At 34.9% G+C, this 21,041-nt stretch overlaps 1 protein-coding gene across 1 annotated transcript in view; it reads left to right on the top strand.

The window, feature by feature from the left end:
* The first annotated feature begins 12,585 nt into the window (after nucleotides 1-12,585).
* The window catches only part of LOC108987204 (TATA-binding protein-associated factor BTAF1), a 56,932-nt gene continuing 48,476 nt past the window's right edge, over nucleotides 12,586-21,041 (top strand). Inside the window, exons 1-5 of the mRNA XM_018960081.2 lie at nucleotides 12,586-12,897; nucleotides 14,072-14,252; nucleotides 14,405-14,499; nucleotides 18,763-18,977; nucleotides 19,130-19,184. Of these exons, the coding sequence (XP_018815626.1) occupies nucleotides 14,204-14,252; nucleotides 14,405-14,499; nucleotides 18,763-18,977; nucleotides 19,130-19,184 (414 nt within the window). The 5' untranslated portion in view covers nucleotides 12,586-12,897; nucleotides 14,072-14,203. The remainder of the gene's footprint in view (nucleotides 12,898-14,071; nucleotides 14,253-14,404; nucleotides 14,500-18,762; nucleotides 18,978-19,129; nucleotides 19,185-21,041) is intronic.

The raw sequence follows: 21,041 nt of genomic DNA, 5'->3' as shown, positions 1-21,041 counted from the left end.
TCAACTTGGGATAATTGGAATCCTATAACAAGGAATAATAAATTGTGTGATTTGCTAGGTGAAATCAAACGCTCTAGATCTATTCTTATTATCTTTAAAATCTTAATTTTAATGCTCTTTTCTTCAGTTTAATTTAGATAATCTATTCTTAAAATTTCAGTTTTCCAAATAGTAATTAATTTAGTAAATTTCAGTACTCAATAACATAAAAAATCTCTGTGAGTTCGACATCTGTTTTCTTTAGAACACTTTACTACTTGTTATGATTCTGTGCACTTGCAGATATTTTTATGCAAACACTAAGAACTCAAAATGTCCATAACGAGTTTGAAAAGCAGTATTAGATATGTCCTAATCCCTGATCCTGAGTTGGTGATATCCGATCATAGATCAATCTTTGAGAAAACCGTAGCTCCTTGCAATTGATCTAACAGATCGTCTATCCTTGGTAAGGGGTATTTGTTCTTGACAGTCACCTTGTTCAAATCTCTATAATCGACACACATCCTCAGAGTCCCATCCTTCTTCTTGACAAATAAGACCAGTGCTCCCCATGACGATGAGCTGGGTCGGATAAAACCCTTTGCTAGAAGTTTTTCGATTTGAACCTTAAACTCCTTTAATTCTGCTGGGGCCATATGGTAAGGTTCCTTATGCACTAAGGCTGTGGCCGGTTTAAACTCAATTACAAATTCTATTTCTCGATTCTGGGGTAATCTAGGCATATCAACGGCAAAAACCCTAGGAAAATTCTCAATCATAGGGATTCCTTGGATTCTCATAGGTTCCTCTATTACGTTCGTCATCATCACTAGAAAAGTGACATCCCCACTCATTAAACCCTTATTGACTTGTCTAGCCGTTACCAGTGATGGATCCAGCCGAATTGTGATATTCCATATCATTTGTAAAGGCCCAATGGAAGGCCCAAACCACATGACCTATACTCCAAAAGGACTAGTCAATGATACAATTGAAGCCCCATTAGAACCTTATAAAGAGCAAGAACTTCTCCTTCCCAAGCAATGTGGGATCCCATACACCACCTACCCTTATCCATATCATATGGGATATCACACGAATAGTCTCACCCATATAACAAATTCTTTCTTTAGTGGGTAGACCAAATATTACTTCCCACCTTTGACAGTTTATCTTGGCATAATGTCTTGACAACCATTCCATTCCTAAGATTAGATCGAATTCCATTAAATGAAAGACAATCAGATCCGCGGTCAAAACCAAGTTTGCGATCTCCAACGGGCAATTCTTAACTGCACTCGTGCATCTGATTACCTTCCTGTCTGGAATAGCTACTAGTACTTTTCGAGACATTGGCTCTACCTCAAGTTCACATCGTTGCGCACAACTACTAGAGATAAAGGATCTTGATGCTCCGGAATCAAACAGAGCACATACCATGTACTGCTTCAGTTTAACCTTATATAATAGGGTAACTATAATTACTCAAGGACTCTCAAACACAAGCTATCTACAAGCTGAGGCAAAGTTGGAAAGGTTACCAGTAATTACTCTCGCGTCTGCCGTCTCATCAGCTTCCAGGTTGATATGAACTCGAGGGAATGGAATCCCTTGAAATCACAATCAATATGAAAACACTCTAAGAAAGTCAAAATCAAGTCAATGGATGGAGAACTTAGACCCAATGAGAACTCGTTTCAAGAACCTAGATTATATTAAAATCTAGACCTGTTGAAGAACCCGTCTCAAGAACCCAGATTACAAAGGAGGAACGCCACAAAAGTTGTGATTTACCTTTGATAAGTTTAAAAGTTCTGTCATACCCTGCTCCTTCTTTCTTACGTATGCTTCTTCTTTCTGACGTATGTTCCGTCTTTATGACGTAAGCAAATCCCGAGGGCAGAGATTTTGTAAATTGTCTGCCCTTCTATCTAGCGACTGCGAGACTCGTCATGCATGCCGAACCATGATGGCGTGTTTTGAAAGATATCGTGTGATTTCTAGGGCACGCCTAGTATTTTAAATATGCTGAAAATATTTATAAGGAGTATTTCCAGTATTATTGAATTAATATTGATCTTAAATACGACAAGCATAATATTATTGAAGAGCTCCAAAAATATTATAATTGTCGGAAATCATTTTAATATTATTAAAATGATTTCAATTATTTAAGATATTATGAGATTTAAATTATGTTGAAGGCTTTTATTAATTAAATGGTTTTATTCCCTTTAATATGTTAAGTGAGACTTCATCATTTTATTAATGATGAAGAATATTATTTTAAACTAAGAGTACGCAGCGGAAGCATGACTGGACAACGTCACGAAGTAACGTGGTTATGGGTAGTCAGGCTTGTGATAGGTGAAGTGTTAGAGTGTAGGAATGGCATAATGGGAACGTGACGAGATGTCAGGATGTGACGGGACTACGTGAGCAACCGTACTCGTGATGAGTCAGGAGTTGATGTAGCAGAATGTTGGGTAACGCGATAAGGTTACAGTGTAGCTTGTGTGTTGTCTCGAGCTATATGACGTGACATAAGGCGTAGTTGTGAATGGAGTCCTGTCATGTCAAGTGTTGGGATGAACTGTCAAAAGGGACGGGTAGCATGAAGAGTCATAGCCGGGTTAAGAGAAGGTTGGTATTGGAGTATGACTCTTATCCCTATGAGTAGGTGATCAACATGTTATATGTTGATCTTAACTGATAAAGGGATAAGGTACATGTGTAACATGATGAGACACATGTGTCGGACCGATTCAACATATGTAATGGGTAATCTGTCGTTAGTACAGTTATACGGTGCTTAAGCCTCAGAGTTGGCTTAGAGCCGTGTGGCTTGTATGGATGGGAATGAGGATTTAGTGTGGGCTAAGATACATGAAGGTAGTGACGGGCGTATTGTTAGGATTGGGATGCGTGATTCTATCGGTTAGAATCATGCGTCGGAATGTGGTTGAAAGAAGAGTAAGACGAATGTCTTAGGGCAGGTTTGGGGGGTGAGATGAGACACAAAATTCTCATCTCATCTCATCTCATCATTACACATTTTTTAAATCCTCATACAAAATATAATAAACAATTCAATTTTTTCAAATTTCAATTCAATTTTTTCAAATTCCAACACAATAATAATATTAAAATATAATATTTTAAACACTAAAACAAAACACAAAATTCTCATCTCATTCCCCAATCCTACCCTTAGTGTCTTAATCCTAAGGTGAATCATGAGTTCACTTTAGTGGATGAACACTCGAGGCAAGACTTTGAGTTGGAAGATGTGGTGACTGTAAGTGGTCCCCGAAGGGTTTAGCATAGTAAAGGGCACGTAAGTGCACATGATAGAAGGAGAGTGTTCCAAGTATAGCGTAGTTCTATTTATAGTTCAAGTTGTTTATGCATTAGATAGAAAATGACATTAAGGTATGTGTATGCATGTAGGTTGCCATCTGACAAGCACATGAATGGACTGCATGACATGCAAATAGCATGGAGTCTAGGTAAGTGTTACGTTCATACTCTTCTAGAGTTTTCCAAGATACAAAAAACGTTTTTCCTTTAAGATGCTCACGAAAAGAAATGAAAGATGCTTTATGAAAGAAAATGCTAAGTGTTCAAATGTATAAGTATGTACGGCCCCTCCTTGGCAACCCCTGTTTACGCAACCAAAGTATTAATTGTATGCATGTGAATGGATAACTATACGTTGTATCTATTATATGTATTTTTTGAGAAAATCCACAAACTAATAAAAATGCATGAAAGGCATGAAAACGGATACTTTTAAGGATCTTACGAACCGACGCTTTCATGTGCTTCACGAGGTGATGCTTGTGGATGCCATGATTGACGACGTTCAAGGTGACGCTTATGGATGCCATGAAAGCTGACGTTTAAGCCCATGTATGTTCTTAAATGACATTTTTCATGAACGAACTGTTAAAGAAAGGATATGACTGAAATGAACTGAAAAAAAAAAAAAAAAAATACCATTTTCGCTTACGCCCCAAACTATGTTAATCCATGAAAAGAAATATTTTCTCATGAAAATGAATGTTAAATGAAAGAATGAATTGAATGAAAACTCTAGCTCTTTCAAGCTGACATAAACGAATGAATGAATGAATGAAAAGCAAGAAAGAAAGAAATGAAAGCATGAAATGTATGAAGATACATAACGGCCACATGAATGAATGAAAAAGGGTACCAATGAATGGGCAGATTGTAATGACGGGTAAGTAGTACTAGAAGTGCATCCAGTGCTGCCCCCTATGAAAGGGATTCTCAACCCGTGGCCACGGGAGGAATCCGGGTCCAAAAGAAGACCGCTAACCCCAACACACGGGGTGTAACAGTGTGTACTGGCCTATGAAAGTGATAAGAATGAATGGATGTATGCATGCATGTATGAACTCACGAATGCAAGAACCTTTAAGAAATGAAGGCACTGACGGGGGACACATTTTAAAGAAATGAAAGCCTTTTGAAAAGAAAAGCCTCGTCCAGTGAAGTTTTCAAAAGAACGCACGTAAGCACGTAAACATGCACGAACTCTTGAAGAAATGAAGACATTGACGGGAGAAACGTTTTACGAAAATGATGCCCATGTTTTAAAGAGAAAAATCTCGTCCAGTGACGTTTTCAAATGAACACACGTATGACACGTATGCATGCACGTAATAGTATGTACGAGTGATGAATGCATGAATGAAAACCTATATTGTTATATATTAACTGTATGAAGTAATGTTTACAAGTTTTCGACTCATTTTAGTTTTTATGCATGTCCTTTCCCCCACAGGAACTGCATGATCAAGATGGACACGGCCCATGGAAAAGAGCACGGAAATCTAGGCACGAGTTTTAAACGCACGAGAGGCATTTTTATTTCAAGATTTATGTTTTTCGCTGTAAACCTCTTTTATTGTCAAAGCACATTATATTTATAAACGTGGAGTCTCGCATCCTGGATATGCAAGTGAAAAGTTTTAAATAAGACGGCAATTCCCGTTGTCCTTTATAAAAATATTTTGTAAAAAATCCCACCACAAGGACGGGCGTTACATAGTTGGTATCAGAGCCAAGCCCAGGTTATGCTAGACTCTATAGTGTTCTTTTCAAAATAAAAGTGAGAAAATCCTTTTTCTGAAGAGAGAAAATCCTCTTCCAATGAAAGAAAACTTTTTCAAGGAAAGAACACTTTTGAAAAGAGAGAATTGCACGTGAAAGAAAAACCTAGACTGACGTCTTCCCAAGGCATGTCTGGTCCTACAATAAGTACAAGAAAGTATTTTTATTCTTATGCTATGATATTTTCAAAGTATGACCTAATGAACGCATGCATGTCAGATTGGCAACTAGAAAGAGGTAGTCATGCTAAGTGTATAGAATGTTAAAGGTATCAGAGATTGAGCATAGTTAGAAGATAAGGAATGAATGATGGAACGTTAGGACATACAGCAATAGCTGCATGCTAATTAAGGAATGAACTAGAAATGTTAGGAAGACTGTAATGGTTAAGAAACTTATGAACGACCATGAACTAAGCTAGGACCGAACGTAAAACGAGATGGCGACTTCAAGCCTCGCTGCTAAGAATGTCAGAATGGAAGGTACGAGCGCTACATGATGGATGGACTCAAGTACATCAGACAGACTTTAAGCATGTCGATGTAGGAACGACAAGACGTGACTGAGATGCTGAATGTGCGCGGAGACGCGTGAAGACAACGCGAGGACATGTATGAACAAGTCCCTAATAAAGATGAACAAACCCTTAAAATACTGCGCGAACTCTTAGAACACTTAGCAAATTCCTAGAGTACTAAGCAAATCCCTAGAACCTTAAGCAAATTTCGAAAACGAAATTTATTTAAGGTGGGAAGATTGTCATACTCTGCTCCTTCTTTCTTACGTACGCTTCTTATTTCTGACGTATGTTCCGTCTTTATGACGTAAGCAAATCCCGAGGGTAGAGATTTTGTAAATTGTCTGTCCTTCTATCTAGCGACTGCGAGACTCGTCATGCATGCTGAACCATGATGGCGTGTTTTGAAAGATATCGTGTGACTTCTAGGGCATGCCCAATATTTTAAATATACTGAAAATATTTATAAGGAGTATTTCCAGTGTTATTGAATTAAGATTGATCTTAAATACGACAAGCATAATATTATTGAAGAGCTCCAAAAATATTATAATTGTTGGAAATCATTTTAATAATACAAAATCTCTGCCCTTGGGATTTGCTTACGTCATAAAGACGGAACATACAAGCATACGTAAGAAGGAAGGAGCAGGGTATGACAAGTTCAATTATAAACAAGAGGAGTAAAACTCAACTCACAATGAATAAATTCATCAAATTTCATAAACTTCTTAAAATGAGACTACAAAGAGTATTTAAACCAAAACCTAATTAAAACCCTAACTGAAATAAAGTTCCTTTTACCCAAAATGCCCCTGGATGAATAGTGCTGCGGCTATAGTGTCGCGTCTACAGTAACATATTGAAACCCTAGTTCCTAAAAAGTAACTTTCTAAATAAACCCTTGGCCAAAATACAAGGTCTTCCCAAAAATCCTAGTTCATAAGAAATAATAAATTTATCAATTTGCCCTTAAATAGGTGCCCCCTTAAGTCCTTCTCATAATAAATCTTATTATTCTAAACTAATAAAATAAGTCTTTTAGATGAATTAAACAAGTTGGGCTCTTGCTAGACTCATCCCAAATGGATTGTATTGTCTCATTGATCTTCTTGGCTCTTAATCTTGTAATTGACCCATCTGGAACTTGGAAAAGATCTTTAAGACTAGGTCCACTTTGGTTCCCATCATTTCCCCTATCCTCAAAAGGATTCGACATTGAATCTCCATCTAGATTAAAGGGAAAAATATTCGTAATAAATAGCAGAAATATGATACATACCTGGAAGATCCATTTCATATGTATTATCATTAATTTGTTCAGGAATTTGAAAAAATAAATCTAAACTACTCCTGTCGTCAAGAGGTAAAGGCATTAAATCTAAATGAGTAAATGGATTAAGTCTATAAATAATTTTTAATGGTAAAAATATAGTTGTAGCATGAACACTTCACTTGTATGTAAACTCAATGAAAGACAAGTAATACTTCTACAAATGTTCATGCAACATGTTTATGAATGATAAATGATATTTTCACAAACGTTTATGCAATACGTCAATGAATGGCAAATGATACTCCCACAAACGTTCATGTATCACATCTAAAATCTTCTTTACACCAAAATGATTCATCAAACTAAATCCATGCACAAGCAATTCACGCATAAGACTAGTAGGCTCACAAAGTTTATTATCTTTAAGCAAATAACAATTTAGTCTATAGAACTGACCAAATGATGCATTCTCACGTACTCCATACAAACTAGTCAAGCCATCATCATTAACATATAATTTCTTATCATATTCAAGTCTCAATAACTTTGCATCTAAAATAATAACAAGGACATACCTTCTTGCTAAAGTATCAATCACAAAACTTTCTTTACCTTGTATGTATTTAATTACATGAGGAAAAGTCTCAATACAGTCCTCCCACTTAGCAGGCATTCTAGTCAACAACTTACATTGTCATTTCAAGTGTGTTAATAATTCATATTCTTCAAAGAAAGGTCGGATAGGAATTGAAGCACCTGACACAAAATCAATGTAGTACTTTATCTCCCTAATTTGTGGCAATTCACTAAACACACCCCTAGGAAACACGACCTCATATCCCTACAACAAAGAGACAACAGTACTGAGCAAACATACGTCAAGTTCGTTAGTATTAAAACTCACCTTAGCATAAAAACTCAATTTTCTCTTTGTTTTTCTCCCATTTTCTTCACTCTCTCATTTCTTTTCACTCTCTTTTTCTTTTTCCGTCTCTTTTTTCCTTTCACTCTCTTTTTTATTTTTACTCTCTATTTTTCTGTCACTATTTTTTTCTTCATATTTTTTTGAACTCTCGACCTCACAATTGTTTTCCAACCCATTCTCTCTTTTTCTTGAGGTCTCAGTTTCACCCTTTTCTTTTTTCTCTATTTCTCCATTTCGGCCTCACTATTTCTTTTTCTCTCATTCTCATCCTCACTTTTCTGTTTCAGTTGGTCTCCATGGACCTGTGTTGGAGTTAAAGGAGCAAGTTTGATTGTTTTTCCATCCTTTTCAAAACTATACATATTCTTTAACTTATCATGGATCACCTTCCTATTAAACTGTCACGGCTTCCCCAACAAAATATGGCTAGCACACATAGGCACTACATCACAAAGCACCATATCCAGGTATTTCCCAATTGAAAAGGTAACTAGCACTTGCTTATTTACCCTAACCTCCCCACAATCATTCAACCACTGCAACTTGTATGGTCTAATGTGTTTCAAGGTAGGTAAATTCAATTTTTCAACTAAAGTAGTACTAGCCAAATTAATACAACTCTTCAAATCAATAATCATACTAAATACCTTGTTGTTGATGTGTCATCTAGTATGAAAATTATTCTTATCCTGCTGCTCTATATCATCTATCTTAATTTGTGTATTGAGTGCATGCCTGGTAACAAGATACTCACCAGACTTTTCATTTTTACACTTATGTTCAATACAAGGCTCACTCCTCCTTCTATCTCTCCTGCCATGTAGATGTCTAATTACTGCTTATTGATGATCCATCCTATCCCTCATTTCACCCAACATCAAGTTCAAACGCTCAAATTGTTGTTGCATGGCTTGCAACACAAATGATGAGTTATTTGTCATCCCCTTTGGTGATGAGCTACTCTGGTGAGATATTATAATGTGCTGCACAAAAGAATGTTAGTGGTAAAAAAGAAAACCTCACACACTCCCTTATGTGTTTACACTCAAATAATGACACTCCACTCGTGTTTCACTCTTAATGGCTTTTTCCCGATAATAGTCTCACACTCTCTTACCTTTTACCTCAATAGTTTTTCCACTTAAGTTCTTTAAGAACTAGTTGAACTAAATCAAGACAATACAACATTGTATTATTTCAACCAGTAATATAGATCCAAGAAACAAGGAATGAATAAAATGACAAGAGACTCAAGGAATTTATACGAGGGAAAGAGTAATTATAAAACAAGATACCAACTAGAAAGATATATTCAGCTCCTATGATGATAAAAACTCAATCAACAAATACTTTCTTTCTCTTTGTTGTAACTATGTAGCAACATTTGAATATGCTACATTTTTTTTTTCTTCTTCTTCTCTCTTTCTTTTTTTTTTAAAATTTTTTTTTTCTCTTCTTTTCTCTAATTCAATCACAAATAGCAATATACAATTGTGAAAATCAAGCAATTGAATTTAAGCACACAAGAATTGGCAATGAAGTAGAAGAGAATCAATGGAACGGCACTCCAAGCAATGAATAAACTTAGAGATGCAAGAAACCCTATAATTTTAAAACCATTGGTGATGCAAATTTCAGCCAAACCCAAAACCCTAAGAATTTTGACAGCCTACTTTTTGTTTTTATTTTTTATTTTTTTTGCAACCCTAGAGCAATGAAACCCTATAATTAAATTAAAAAAATGCAAGAAATTAAAAGATAGAATTAGACCTGATTGGAAACCTTGCTCTGAATACCAAATGATATGAACCCGCGGGAATGAAATCCCTTGAACCCACAATCAATATGAAAACACCCCAAGAAAGCCAAAATCAAGTCAATGGATGGAGAACTTAGACCCAATGAGAACTCGTTTCAAGAACCTAGATTATATTAAAATCTAGACCCGTTGAAAAACCCATTTCAAGAACCTAGATTAAAAAGAAGGAACGCCACAAAAGTTGTGATTTACCTTTGATAAGTTTAAAAGTTCAATTATGAACAAGAAGAGTAAAACTCAACTCATAATGAATAAATTCATCAAATTTCATAAACTTCTTAAAATGAGGTTACAAAGAGTATTTAAACCAAAACCTAAATAAAACCCTAGCTAAAATAAAGCCATTTTTACCCAAAATGCCCCTGGATGAACAGTGCCGCGGCTATAGTGTCGCAGCTACAGTAACGTTACAGTAACATATTGAAACCCTAGTTCTTAAAAAGTAACTTTCCAAATAAGCCATTGGCCAAAATACAAGGCCTTCCCAAAAACCCTATTTTATAAGAAATAATAACTTTCCCAGGTCTTTGGTCTACCACTTGGCGTTGATGCTCCTCCAAGCGTATTTTGCGGACAATCCCCTTTTTTTAGCATAAAGCAATGCTCTCCCAAGAGCAATAGAACTGTGCCAAGACTTTGGTTTCACTCTTGTGGAATTTGAAGGTGATGCAAGACTGATGTTGTTAAGTCAAATGTAGATGATAATTTATGGTTGGGGCAAGTAACAGAGGACATTAAATAGATGATGAACAGATTCTCTTCGTGGCAGCTTTCTTTTGCTCATAGAACTAGCAATAAGGCTGTGCTCATATGGCTGTTAAGCTGGCTCTAGGGTCAGTTAGTGAAAGGGTGTGGTTAGAGAAGGGGCTTCCTGAGTGCTTGTTTGTTGTTTTGGAAGAAAAATAGCGTATTGACTAATGTTTATGAAATGAAAGTTTCTTTTCAAAAATAAAAAATAAAAATAACTCTTTACCATTGAATGGCTGCTTCTTTTCATCCTTTATTTTACAAGATCTTCTATTATTCTTTTCAGGAGCCTATAACTCGAGCAATGCATGAACTGTTATTTATATTGGATTTTATAGACCTATATTTAGACATGCACTATACATAATAATTATTACAACTATTCAATTATATGTCTATATATAGTAATTGGTTAATATATGGAGCCTTGCATTCTATTGTTTGGCCATAAGCAAACGCAGTGCCTACAACAAAGCAAGAGAGAACAGCAAAATCAAAATGCATATAATCGTTCAGAAAATTTTACAGCCAAGTGACCATTGAAGCCACAAACTGCTGCAACGACTATTTCTTTAGTGTGAGCATGATAAACTTCGATAGTCTTGCAATCTTCGCCGAAAATGTGAGAAACTTGAAATTTCAAAAAGAAAAAAAAAGTGAAATAGTTTATGAGTAGTATTAAATACAGTTATGGAGTACGCAAATTTTTTTTTTTTAAAATAAAAGTAAATACAAGACTCGCATAAAAAAATTAATTATTAATGATAGACGCAATTCTTTTTTAAAATGAGCGCGTGATACTGTTTGTGCATTACATAACTGTACTTAACATTACTCATAGTTTCATAATCTAAACGATGCTTTCAATTTATCTATCATCTACTCATGACATGAATCATTCAATTGTATTTTTATACAGACTTTTACCCAATTATATATAACATCTCAAATGGAACTTCAATTAATAATGACTCAAGTAAATAGGTTATTTATAAATCCAATATCACAAATACTTATTTCGGGACTTTTTTTTTGAATGAAAATAATACATCATTCAAACAAAACAAAATAAAACTAAATACCACACTATATAAAATTGGTGATTACTATTTTTTGCCAGCTCACTATTAATATTGCATTATTATTACTATTATTATGAAGATTAACAAAGTGACGTTTTGGATACTTTGGGACTACATTATTCAAGATCAAGATAATCGAAAAAATAATGATTTAAAAAAGAAAACCAATCTCATAAAATTTATAAACAATGCTAGTATTCATTAAAAAAATAAAGATAGTTTGAAACTTTCATAACATATTTATATTATCATTTGGTAAAAAGTTGTCTATTTGTTATTAAGAAATGAGTTTTTCTACTCATCATCCCATACACCACACACCATACTTATTTTAAATTTTTTATTCTTCCTAAATTAATTGATTTTTTTTACTTATCATCTATATACCGCACATTTGTTAAAATAAAAAAAATAAAAATCTTCTGTGTAGTGTGTGATGTGAGAATGATGAGTAGAATTTTTCTTATAAAAGTTAATATTCTACAGCATACCAAGACAATGCATATGTTGGCTAGTATCGGATATTAAGACCTTATTTGGATGTTGAGATGAAAAATTTGTAAATAGTAATAAAATAATATATAAATAGTATTTAAATACTTTGAGTTGAGATATTTTATGAGATTTTGAAAAATGAGAAAAAAAATTGAATAAAAAAATTATAAAGTTAAAATATTGTTAAAATATATTTTTTTAAATTTAAAAAAATTGAATTATTTTTCATGTTTTATTTGATAGTTTAGAAAAATTATAATGATTATGTAAGAAAGTTAAAAAGTTAAAAATTTAAAATTTAAAAGTATTTATTCTGAAATGGTGTTTGGATGTTGATGTAAGATGAGTTGAGAGTATTTTAACAAGAAAAATTCTATTCATTATTTCACACTACACATCACATATAATTTATTTATTTATTTTTTATAAAATATGTGACATATGGATGGTGAGTAGAATAACTTAATTAATTAAATATAAAAAAAAAAAGTGTGTAATGTATAAAATGATGACCAAAGTTGGAAATCTCTATTCGTAGGCCTTGGTTTTTAACACACCGGCAGTACCTGAAATGACCAAAAGGCCATAAATTGTTATGTTGCATCTTCTCTTCCCCGTGAGTCGTGACCCAGCCTTCCTCGACAAACTTCTTCATTTCTCAAGACAGAACTCTGCTCCTCACCCTCCGTTCGACAAGCTCTGCTCTCAGCCTCCGTTCGACGGCGAGGTTTGGAAGACGGCGAATCCTTCAGCTTGCCGCAACCCATCACTCGACGGAGACTTCCTCACTCGACGGCTTTCGTTCTTCAAACCAAAAAAACCCATCACTCCAAGGCTAGGTCACTAGACGGCGATTTCCTCAAACCGCACCAACCCATCACTCGACGGCGACTTCTCCAGTCTGGAGTAATCTGGGTACAACGCTCCCTTTTGAATTTTATTTTCATACTTGTTGAGTAGTATTTGAGCCACTTGATTTCCATAGATCTTGATTTGTGAGGGAATTTATTTGCCCATTCGTGAACTCTTGTATTTAGATTGAACTGAGATCATTTTATGTGAAATCGATTTTTGGGCACACGAAATGCACAGCTTTTCCACAATCAATGGGGCACGAAATGCACAGCTTTGCTTCACGTCGGTGGGAACGAAATGCACAGCTTCGTTTTACAGTTTTGTTGGCTGCTCTTAGGGCTTTTTCATTCTTCTGAAACAGAAGGAAGGAAAAATCTCGTGCGTTTTTGGCTCCCTGGTTTGGATATTTTTTTTATTTCACCAAAGACATGTCAATGTACACGCTGGTCAGTGTCTTAAAACTCGGTGTGCTCGGTAGCAGAACTTTTTATTTCTCTTTTTTTTTTTTTCCCAACTTTCTTCACAAATTCTAAATTGTAACACTAGAATATTGAAATTTTGTAAGCATTCCCAGAAAGGAGCAAAATCATTTTGTAAAATGGATTAATGAGATTCATAGTGAATTGATGGCTCTAATATTTAAAGTCGCTCGAGTTAAAAATGATGGATTTTGGTTCAATAAGAATTTTGTAAGGAGTTTTAAAATTGTTTGCTTAAAGTGGGACATTCCCATTACGATTGGGTGTCATAGTTGTTCCTGGAAGAAAAGTAGAAATGCTAACAAATTGTGTTTGTCTACCTAATGAAGAAAGCATGAATGAAAAAAGAAACTGCTTATATGCTTTAGCAAAAAAGTAACTTGAGTTGAAGGCGGAGTTTATATCATAAAAAGCTCAATGAAGCACTTTTGATCTTACCTCCAATGATGTTCTAGAGCTACATGTACATATAATTTTCTGGCTTCGAAATACCATCAAAATAAAAGGATTATTTTCCAGAATAAAAAATATTGAATCAGGCAGTGCCTTAAATTTTTTTTTTCCAGTTTCCAAAATACAGGAAACCTGAAATACAAAAAATAAGAAGAAAATCTTATTTTACTGTTTGATTAGATGTGAGAGTTTCTAATAAAGGATGGGAATTTTAATTACTTGTTTTATTAGATGCATATATACACATTCACTTGTATAAGTGTGTAATGTTTTTACTGTTATGTTATTCTGATGGCTTGTAGGGATTGAAAAGGATCATTAGCCTCTGTACAAACAACTAGTACTACTAAAGGGACGGTACTTCTAATGGTTGTGCTATATATATTTAGATTCCAGAGGCTAAGTTGAGCAGCAAACTACTGGAATGATTTAAAATGGCCCAGCAGTCATCTCGTCTTCAACGTCTGCTCACTCTTTTGGATGGTATCCTCCTTTACGTATTCATCTCAGTTTAATGATTAATGGCTCTTATCTTACACGCTTTTTCCTCATTATGTGATGTAAATACTTGTGTTTTGGGTCAAAATCTTACAATGGTTGATGAAATGGATTTTTCTTTGATGAAAACCTAAAAGCTGGTTCCACACAAGCAACAAGATTTACAGCTGCTCGTCAGATAGGGGATATTGCCAAATCACATCCTCAAGACTTGACCTCTCTTCTAAAAAAGGTAGGTAGTATTGCTCTGGTTTGTATGTTTTTTGTTGAAATGTTAATAATTATTTTCTTGTCTTAGTATTATAAGTAGTGTGTGCTGTATGTGTTCCTGGACACCTGGTGCCAATAAAAAAAAAGTAGTGTGTTTTTTTTTTTTTTTTTTATAAGTAATACTATTAAAAGAATAGTAGTAACTGTTCCCCACCATAGAGTGAGACACTGAAAACATACCAATGGAGCTGAAATCTTCCAATTAATCTCCAAAGAAAATTAAGGAAATGACAGATCCAATGGCAAAGGGAAATGCCTTACGGATAATACGGCTCAAGTGGGAAAAGTGGACTCAAAAAGAAAGCCCTAGAGAGAATTGTATGTGATGATTTCGCGCGGCTATGACTACTGTATGTGTTTATTCCTGTGTACTTGGGTTGTGCCCTTCTTCACCTTCAATAAAATTTGCATTCTTATCAAAGAGTTTTGTATGTTTTTATGTGTACGGATGGTTGGCTATGAATTCAATTAGGCTTCTTTTGGATTGTCAGATGGGATGAGATGAGAAATCTATGAATGGTATTGAGATGATTTGTGAATAGTAGTGAAATAGTTTGAATTAAGATTTTTATTAGGTTTTGGGAAATGAGAGAGAAATTATAGTAGAGAAATTTTTATTGGCTTTTGGGAAAGGAGAGAGAATAAAACAATTTAACTCTTTCAAATCCCAAAACAAAAATAATCTTAAAAAATTATATTCTAATAATATTTTAACTTTATAATATTTTGATTTTAACTTTTTCTCTTTCATTTCCCAAAACTCCATAAAACATCATAACTCAAACCATTTCACTATTATTCACAAACTATTTCATTACTATTCACAGATTTTTCATCTCATCTCATTCCCCAATCATCCCTTAAGTTTAACCTGCATCTTCATCCCTAATATAATCTGGGAAATTTTAAACGAAAATTCAAATTGACTTGAATAAGTTGTAAGTAAATACATCTCACAGTGAACAAGGTAACAAACGATTTTTTGATTTTAAATAACATTTGTACACTTGAAAAACATTTAAACATGACAAATGGTTTTCCTTCAATCTTTGAGGGGCCAACTCACGTTTACTCGCTGTGCGTAAGGGTTGGCAATCTCAAGGATCCCGGTTGCACGTCCATGGCCACAGGTTGAACTGTGTCAAGGATATGGATATCACTCGTTAAACTAGATGCACCAGGGGGAGTCATTCCTGGTGGATGGTACAAAACGACTTGCAATCTGCCCCTCATGCTCTTTTAGCATTGCTTCTCATTAGTCATAAGGCTAGGAAATATTTATAATTTATTTATAGTCATTCGTACAGTCATATCAATTTCCTTTCCATTCTTTACTTTTTCTTCTTTTCTCTTCCTTGCCTTTATTTCTTTCCTTCATCATCAAGCATTTACAATATAGCATATTGACGCCAAAAGTATAGTGGAAGGATGCACATGTTTGCATTTACCCTCTATTTCATAGAATAAAAGGTGCAGAAAAAGGGCTACCAAGGAAGGTTACATAACATTTTAATAAATGAAAGAATTTTGACAAACGTTTAATTGAATATTTAAGAAATAAAGCTATGATCATATCTACTTACCTTAATCTCTAGCATCCTCAACCTCGACACTTCCTTTAGACCGAGTAAAAAGATTCACATCTATTACCATCAAACCTTTTTACTTAAAGTAAACTTAAAATCCCTTTTATACATATTTTTGCACGCTTTGACCCTTTTGATTTCCTTGGCTTGTACTTGTGTTTTCAATGAACAAATGCTTTTATTCATGAAAAGTCACATCATTCACTCATGTTTAGCATGACATTCATGTACTAAATGCAATGGAACCTTTTTGGTGGATTATGCTTACCATCATCTTGACTTAAGTTCTATGGTTGTTAAGGCCCTTAAGGGCTCGTTTGGACAGTGAGATGAGATGAGATGAGATGATTTTAGATGAGTTAAATAAAATATTGTTAGAATATTATTTTTTAATATTATTATTGTTTTGGTATTTGAAAAAGTTAAATTATTTTTTATATTTTGTGTGGAAATTTGAAAAAGTTGTATTGATTAGATGAGATGAGTTGGGGGGACTTTTGTATCCAAACCGGGCCTCAAGTCTCCTTAAGCTACTCTTGACTTGCAGACTCATGATCATATACTTTTTCAAGTGGACATTTGACATGTAAAAACAAATAGTGAGTCGAATACTCAATACATTCACGTAACTACCTTTAGCCATCATGCGTAACATAAACATCTTTGATACATCACATTACATACAACAATTAACATTCATAGAATTACCCCTGTGCACATGGGTTGGTGATCATGATTCCACCGATGAGTGCAGGTTGGAATTCCCTAAAAAAGGAGATTGAAATCGTTAGGCACAAATCTTGTGAGCCATTCTGGCATTGCCATTCGTCCCATCATCCATCATTCATCATCCTCATTTGTCATAACACATCTTGTGAGCATTTTTGTTTACATAAATGGAAAGAAGAGTATGATCATGGTTATTTACCCCTAGTCTTATGCAAACAATGACAATCACCTACATATACATCATTATGTCAATTTCAGTCTAACTTTCATCTTTTCAAACTAAGAAATACATGCTGGTCTGAGTTTCCTAAGGTGACATCTTTGTCGTAAATTGGTCCCTGAGGACATTTTCCTTTTGAGGATTACAAATTCTTCGAAGGAATCAAAGGTTGAAGAGGAAGGGGTGGCAGGCAGTAATTGATAGTTAAAACTCTGGTCTTGCTTTAATTTATGGCTGGGGCAGACTGAGGTATGCTGGGGCTGAAATCTGAAATTATGCTTAGGGTTCGATGATGTGGAATTAGGAGTCAATAGTGTTGCTGGAAGTGGTGACAAAGCTGGCTAGGCTATGTTTAGTCTCCTGTATTTTGTAATTTAAGGGTTACTAGGATTTGGAGTCGTAAAGGTGCCGAGTGTCCTAGCTGGTTTGGAATTCTTGGAGCAATTGAAATTAGGGGTGTTTGGGGAGGTGTTCTAAGTTGCTGGAATTTTGTTTTCTTGTAGGACTAGGACTCCTAGAGGTGGTGGGGAACCCTGGCAGCAGCTGAATTAGTCTCTATGTTTTCTATGATTTGGTTCCTTGTAGAGTTGGGATTCCCAGTGTTTAGAAGTCTCAGCTGTGTAATTGAATCCTTATGGATTGGGCTTCATTTCCTAGTTGGATTAGGCCTCCGAGAGGTTGTGGTGGCAGCAGTTAAGTATATCTATCTATGTTCCCTTAGAGCAGTAGGATTCCTAGTTGTGCTATGATTCCTAGTAGGATGGGGAGTCTTGGCCTGGTTAGTATTCTAGGATTTCTTGGCTTTTCCTAGTGAATTTGGGTTCCTAGTGGATTGGATGGTTCTGCTCAGTGGAACGTTCAATTACTTAGGGAGACCATGAGGGTCCTTACTGATTTCTTCAGCTTATTGTATCCTACTGAATAAGGAATCAAGAAATAGATAAGATGTCATGGAGTCCCTAAGAGAGGGAGATTCATTCTATAGGGTCATCACTAATTAAGAGAATTTCATAGGAGGAACTTTTGGAAGAGCAAGGCGCAAGGCTTCTTGCACTAAAAATAAGGGTTTGCAAGGATCTCTATTTAATCCCTATCTTGGCAGTCCACATTCAAGAATGGGCCAAGAATTAGCCCCCCAAATCACTTGGGCTAGAATTGTAGACCCATGGGCTTAAATTTCCTATATCCTATCCTAACCCTAAGATTTAGGGCGTGGGTGTGACAGCCGTTTTTAAAGTTTTATAGCAGATTAAGGCTATAAATCAAATTGGTGAGCATTGAATACTGGTTTTAAGTTTTATTTTTTTATCCACTTTTTATTTTCAATTAAAGCTTTATCTTTCAATTGAAGCTTTGATTCTATTTTGCGGCAGTTGGCCTATTATGTCTTCTGTTCTTATAAGATTTTTCTAATAGATTATTTTGTGGTGTTTTAGGGGCTGTTTGGATTCAGAAACCATCTCATCATTACAACTTTCCCAAATTTTCATACAAAATATAATAAATAATTCAATTTTTTCAAATCCCAATTCAACTTTTTCAAATCCAAAACAATAATAATATTAAAAAATATTGTAACAATATTTTATTCAACCTTAAACTTTTATCTAAAACAATTTCAACTCATCTCACTATCTAAACTATACATTAATGTATCATTTATAATAACCCTAGTGACCTGTTACTGCAGGTTTTTCAATATCTTCATAGCAAGAATTGGGATACAAGGGTCGCTGCTGCTCATGCCATTGGGGCTATTTCTCTGAGTGTTAAGCATACTTCCTTGACTGAACTTTTTGCTTGGGTTGAGAAAAAGATGTCTGAGGCTGGGATCTCTGCTGTTGGTGAAGATTTGCTGACATTGTCTTATTTTCATTCTAAACATGCAATCTCTTCGTTAAAAAGGTGCTTTTGTATTTTCCATTTCTCCTTACGACTTCATGGATTGTATTTTTGATATCTCTATACAATTATATAAGTCTATTTGGCTGCATTACTGGACCATAAATATTACTGCTTGTTTGCTTATTTGTTCATTTTTTTTTTAACTACAACAGCTTTGATATCAACAAGGTGCTTGAGTTTGGTGCTTTATTGGCATCTGGGGGACAGGTATATATGTTTTATATTTTGATAAGTAATATTATTTCCAGGAGATTTGTTTTTGTATCACCCTTTTATATTTCCATCAAGTATCATGAGTAGGCATTAATAGTTCTTTATCATGGATCTTATGATCGTGCAATTTCTACTTAGAAACAACAGTATCATGTCAAATAATGAGTTTTTTATTTAAATTTGTTTTGTTTAATTTTTAATATACATCTTCATATTGGGGATGTCAATAGTAAAGAAGACTGGAACATGAATAGGTGTGCTTCCCTATGAATAGTATGGTGTGCAGACCATTATTTAGAAATTGCAACATAGACCCTTTAAAATTTCCAGAGCCTTATGGCACGAGCTTTTCTCTGCTTAAGTCGAAGTCTCTTTTTTCCTGAATTGCGTTAGGAGTGGAAGGAGATTTCTAGTTACTCTCTTTTGATTCCTTGTTGGATACTCCAAATGATTGTTATCATAGGTCGTGATGTTTGTGCATTTTATTCTATGCAATCAATGAAGTGGACAATCATCTTTCACATCCTGGGAGGATTGGACGAAATGATAAAGCTTTTGGCCGTGTCGAAATTAGGACTTGTCTGGTTTGTTGCCTTCATCAGGCGTTTTCTTCATTCTAAAATATGTTCTTTTATGTACATCATAGATATTTCAGTGTTAAGAACTGCCATGTTCTTTTTTAAAAACTCACGAGGCTTGAGACAAGGTTACCCTTTATCTCCGTTACTCTTTGTTTTTGTAATGGAAGCTCTCAGTAGGATGATGTCAGGTGTCGTGGAGGGCGGATTCTTATTTGGATTCTTAGTGGGGAGGCCAATTATGGATCGCTTCACATATCTTATCTTTTATTTCCTGATGATACCCTAATATTTTATGGGGACAACCATGATCAAATTTGAGGTTTGAGAGCACTCCTTTTATGCTTTGAAGTTGCTTTGGGGTTGCAGGTAAACTTGGCTAAATCAGAAGTAGTCTTAGTGGGGGATGTTCCGAATGTAGAGAACATGGCTTACATTCCTTGATTGTAAGATATCTCAGCTGCCGATGAAATACTTGGGCCTTCCTTTGGGTGCCTCGCTCAAATCGGAACCTATTTGGGATGATGTATGAAACAATGGAGAGGAAATTAGCTAGTTGGAAGATGATGTGTCTATCTAGAGGTGGTAGGGTCACTTTAATCAAAAGTACCATTTCCAACTTGCCAACCTACTTGGTGAAGCTTTAGTGCGCCGGGGGGGGGGGGGATGAATGATAAGTTTAAATTCCACTTGGTAAAATGGGCCATGCTATGCTCCCCTAGGCTTTAGCATTCATCAAGTCGGAGTCAGATTGCCCTACCTCCGACACTGACTCTGACTTTGTCGGATGTCAAATCCGACCTCCGACTCCTACTCTGCCTTGTGTATCCTCCGATCCGACTCCGGCTTGTCGAAGCGGAGTTGGAACTGATTCTGATTTTGGGTTTTTTTAGCTTCATATTTAGCCCATTTTTTAAAACAGAATTTTTTGTGGGTTCTCAAATCTCCATTTTAAAAAAAATTAAAAACGAACTAAATCATTCACTAGTTAAGTTTACTAAAAACATAACCAAAACTGCAAAACTAAATCATTTCACTACAAGTTAAAAAAACATAACCAAAACTACAACTTATCAATGCTGATTTACTACGACTTACAAGCCAAAACTAAAATAAAAAAAAAATTAAGACCCTGTTTGGATACAATAAGTGTTTCATCTCATCTCATCACTAAAACTTTTTCAATTTTTCACAAAATATAATAAACAATTCAATTTTTTCAAATCTCAAAACAATAATAATATTAAAAAATAATATTCTAACAAACTCCAAG

The sequence above is a fragment of the Juglans regia genome, chromosome 3, assembly GCF_001411555.2.
Source record: "Juglans regia cultivar Chandler chromosome 3, Walnut 2.0, whole genome shotgun sequence".
Taxonomy (NCBI): Eukaryota; Viridiplantae; Streptophyta; class Magnoliopsida; order Fagales; family Juglandaceae; genus Juglans; species Juglans regia.
This window is presented reverse-complemented; position numbering and strand designations above follow the sequence as displayed.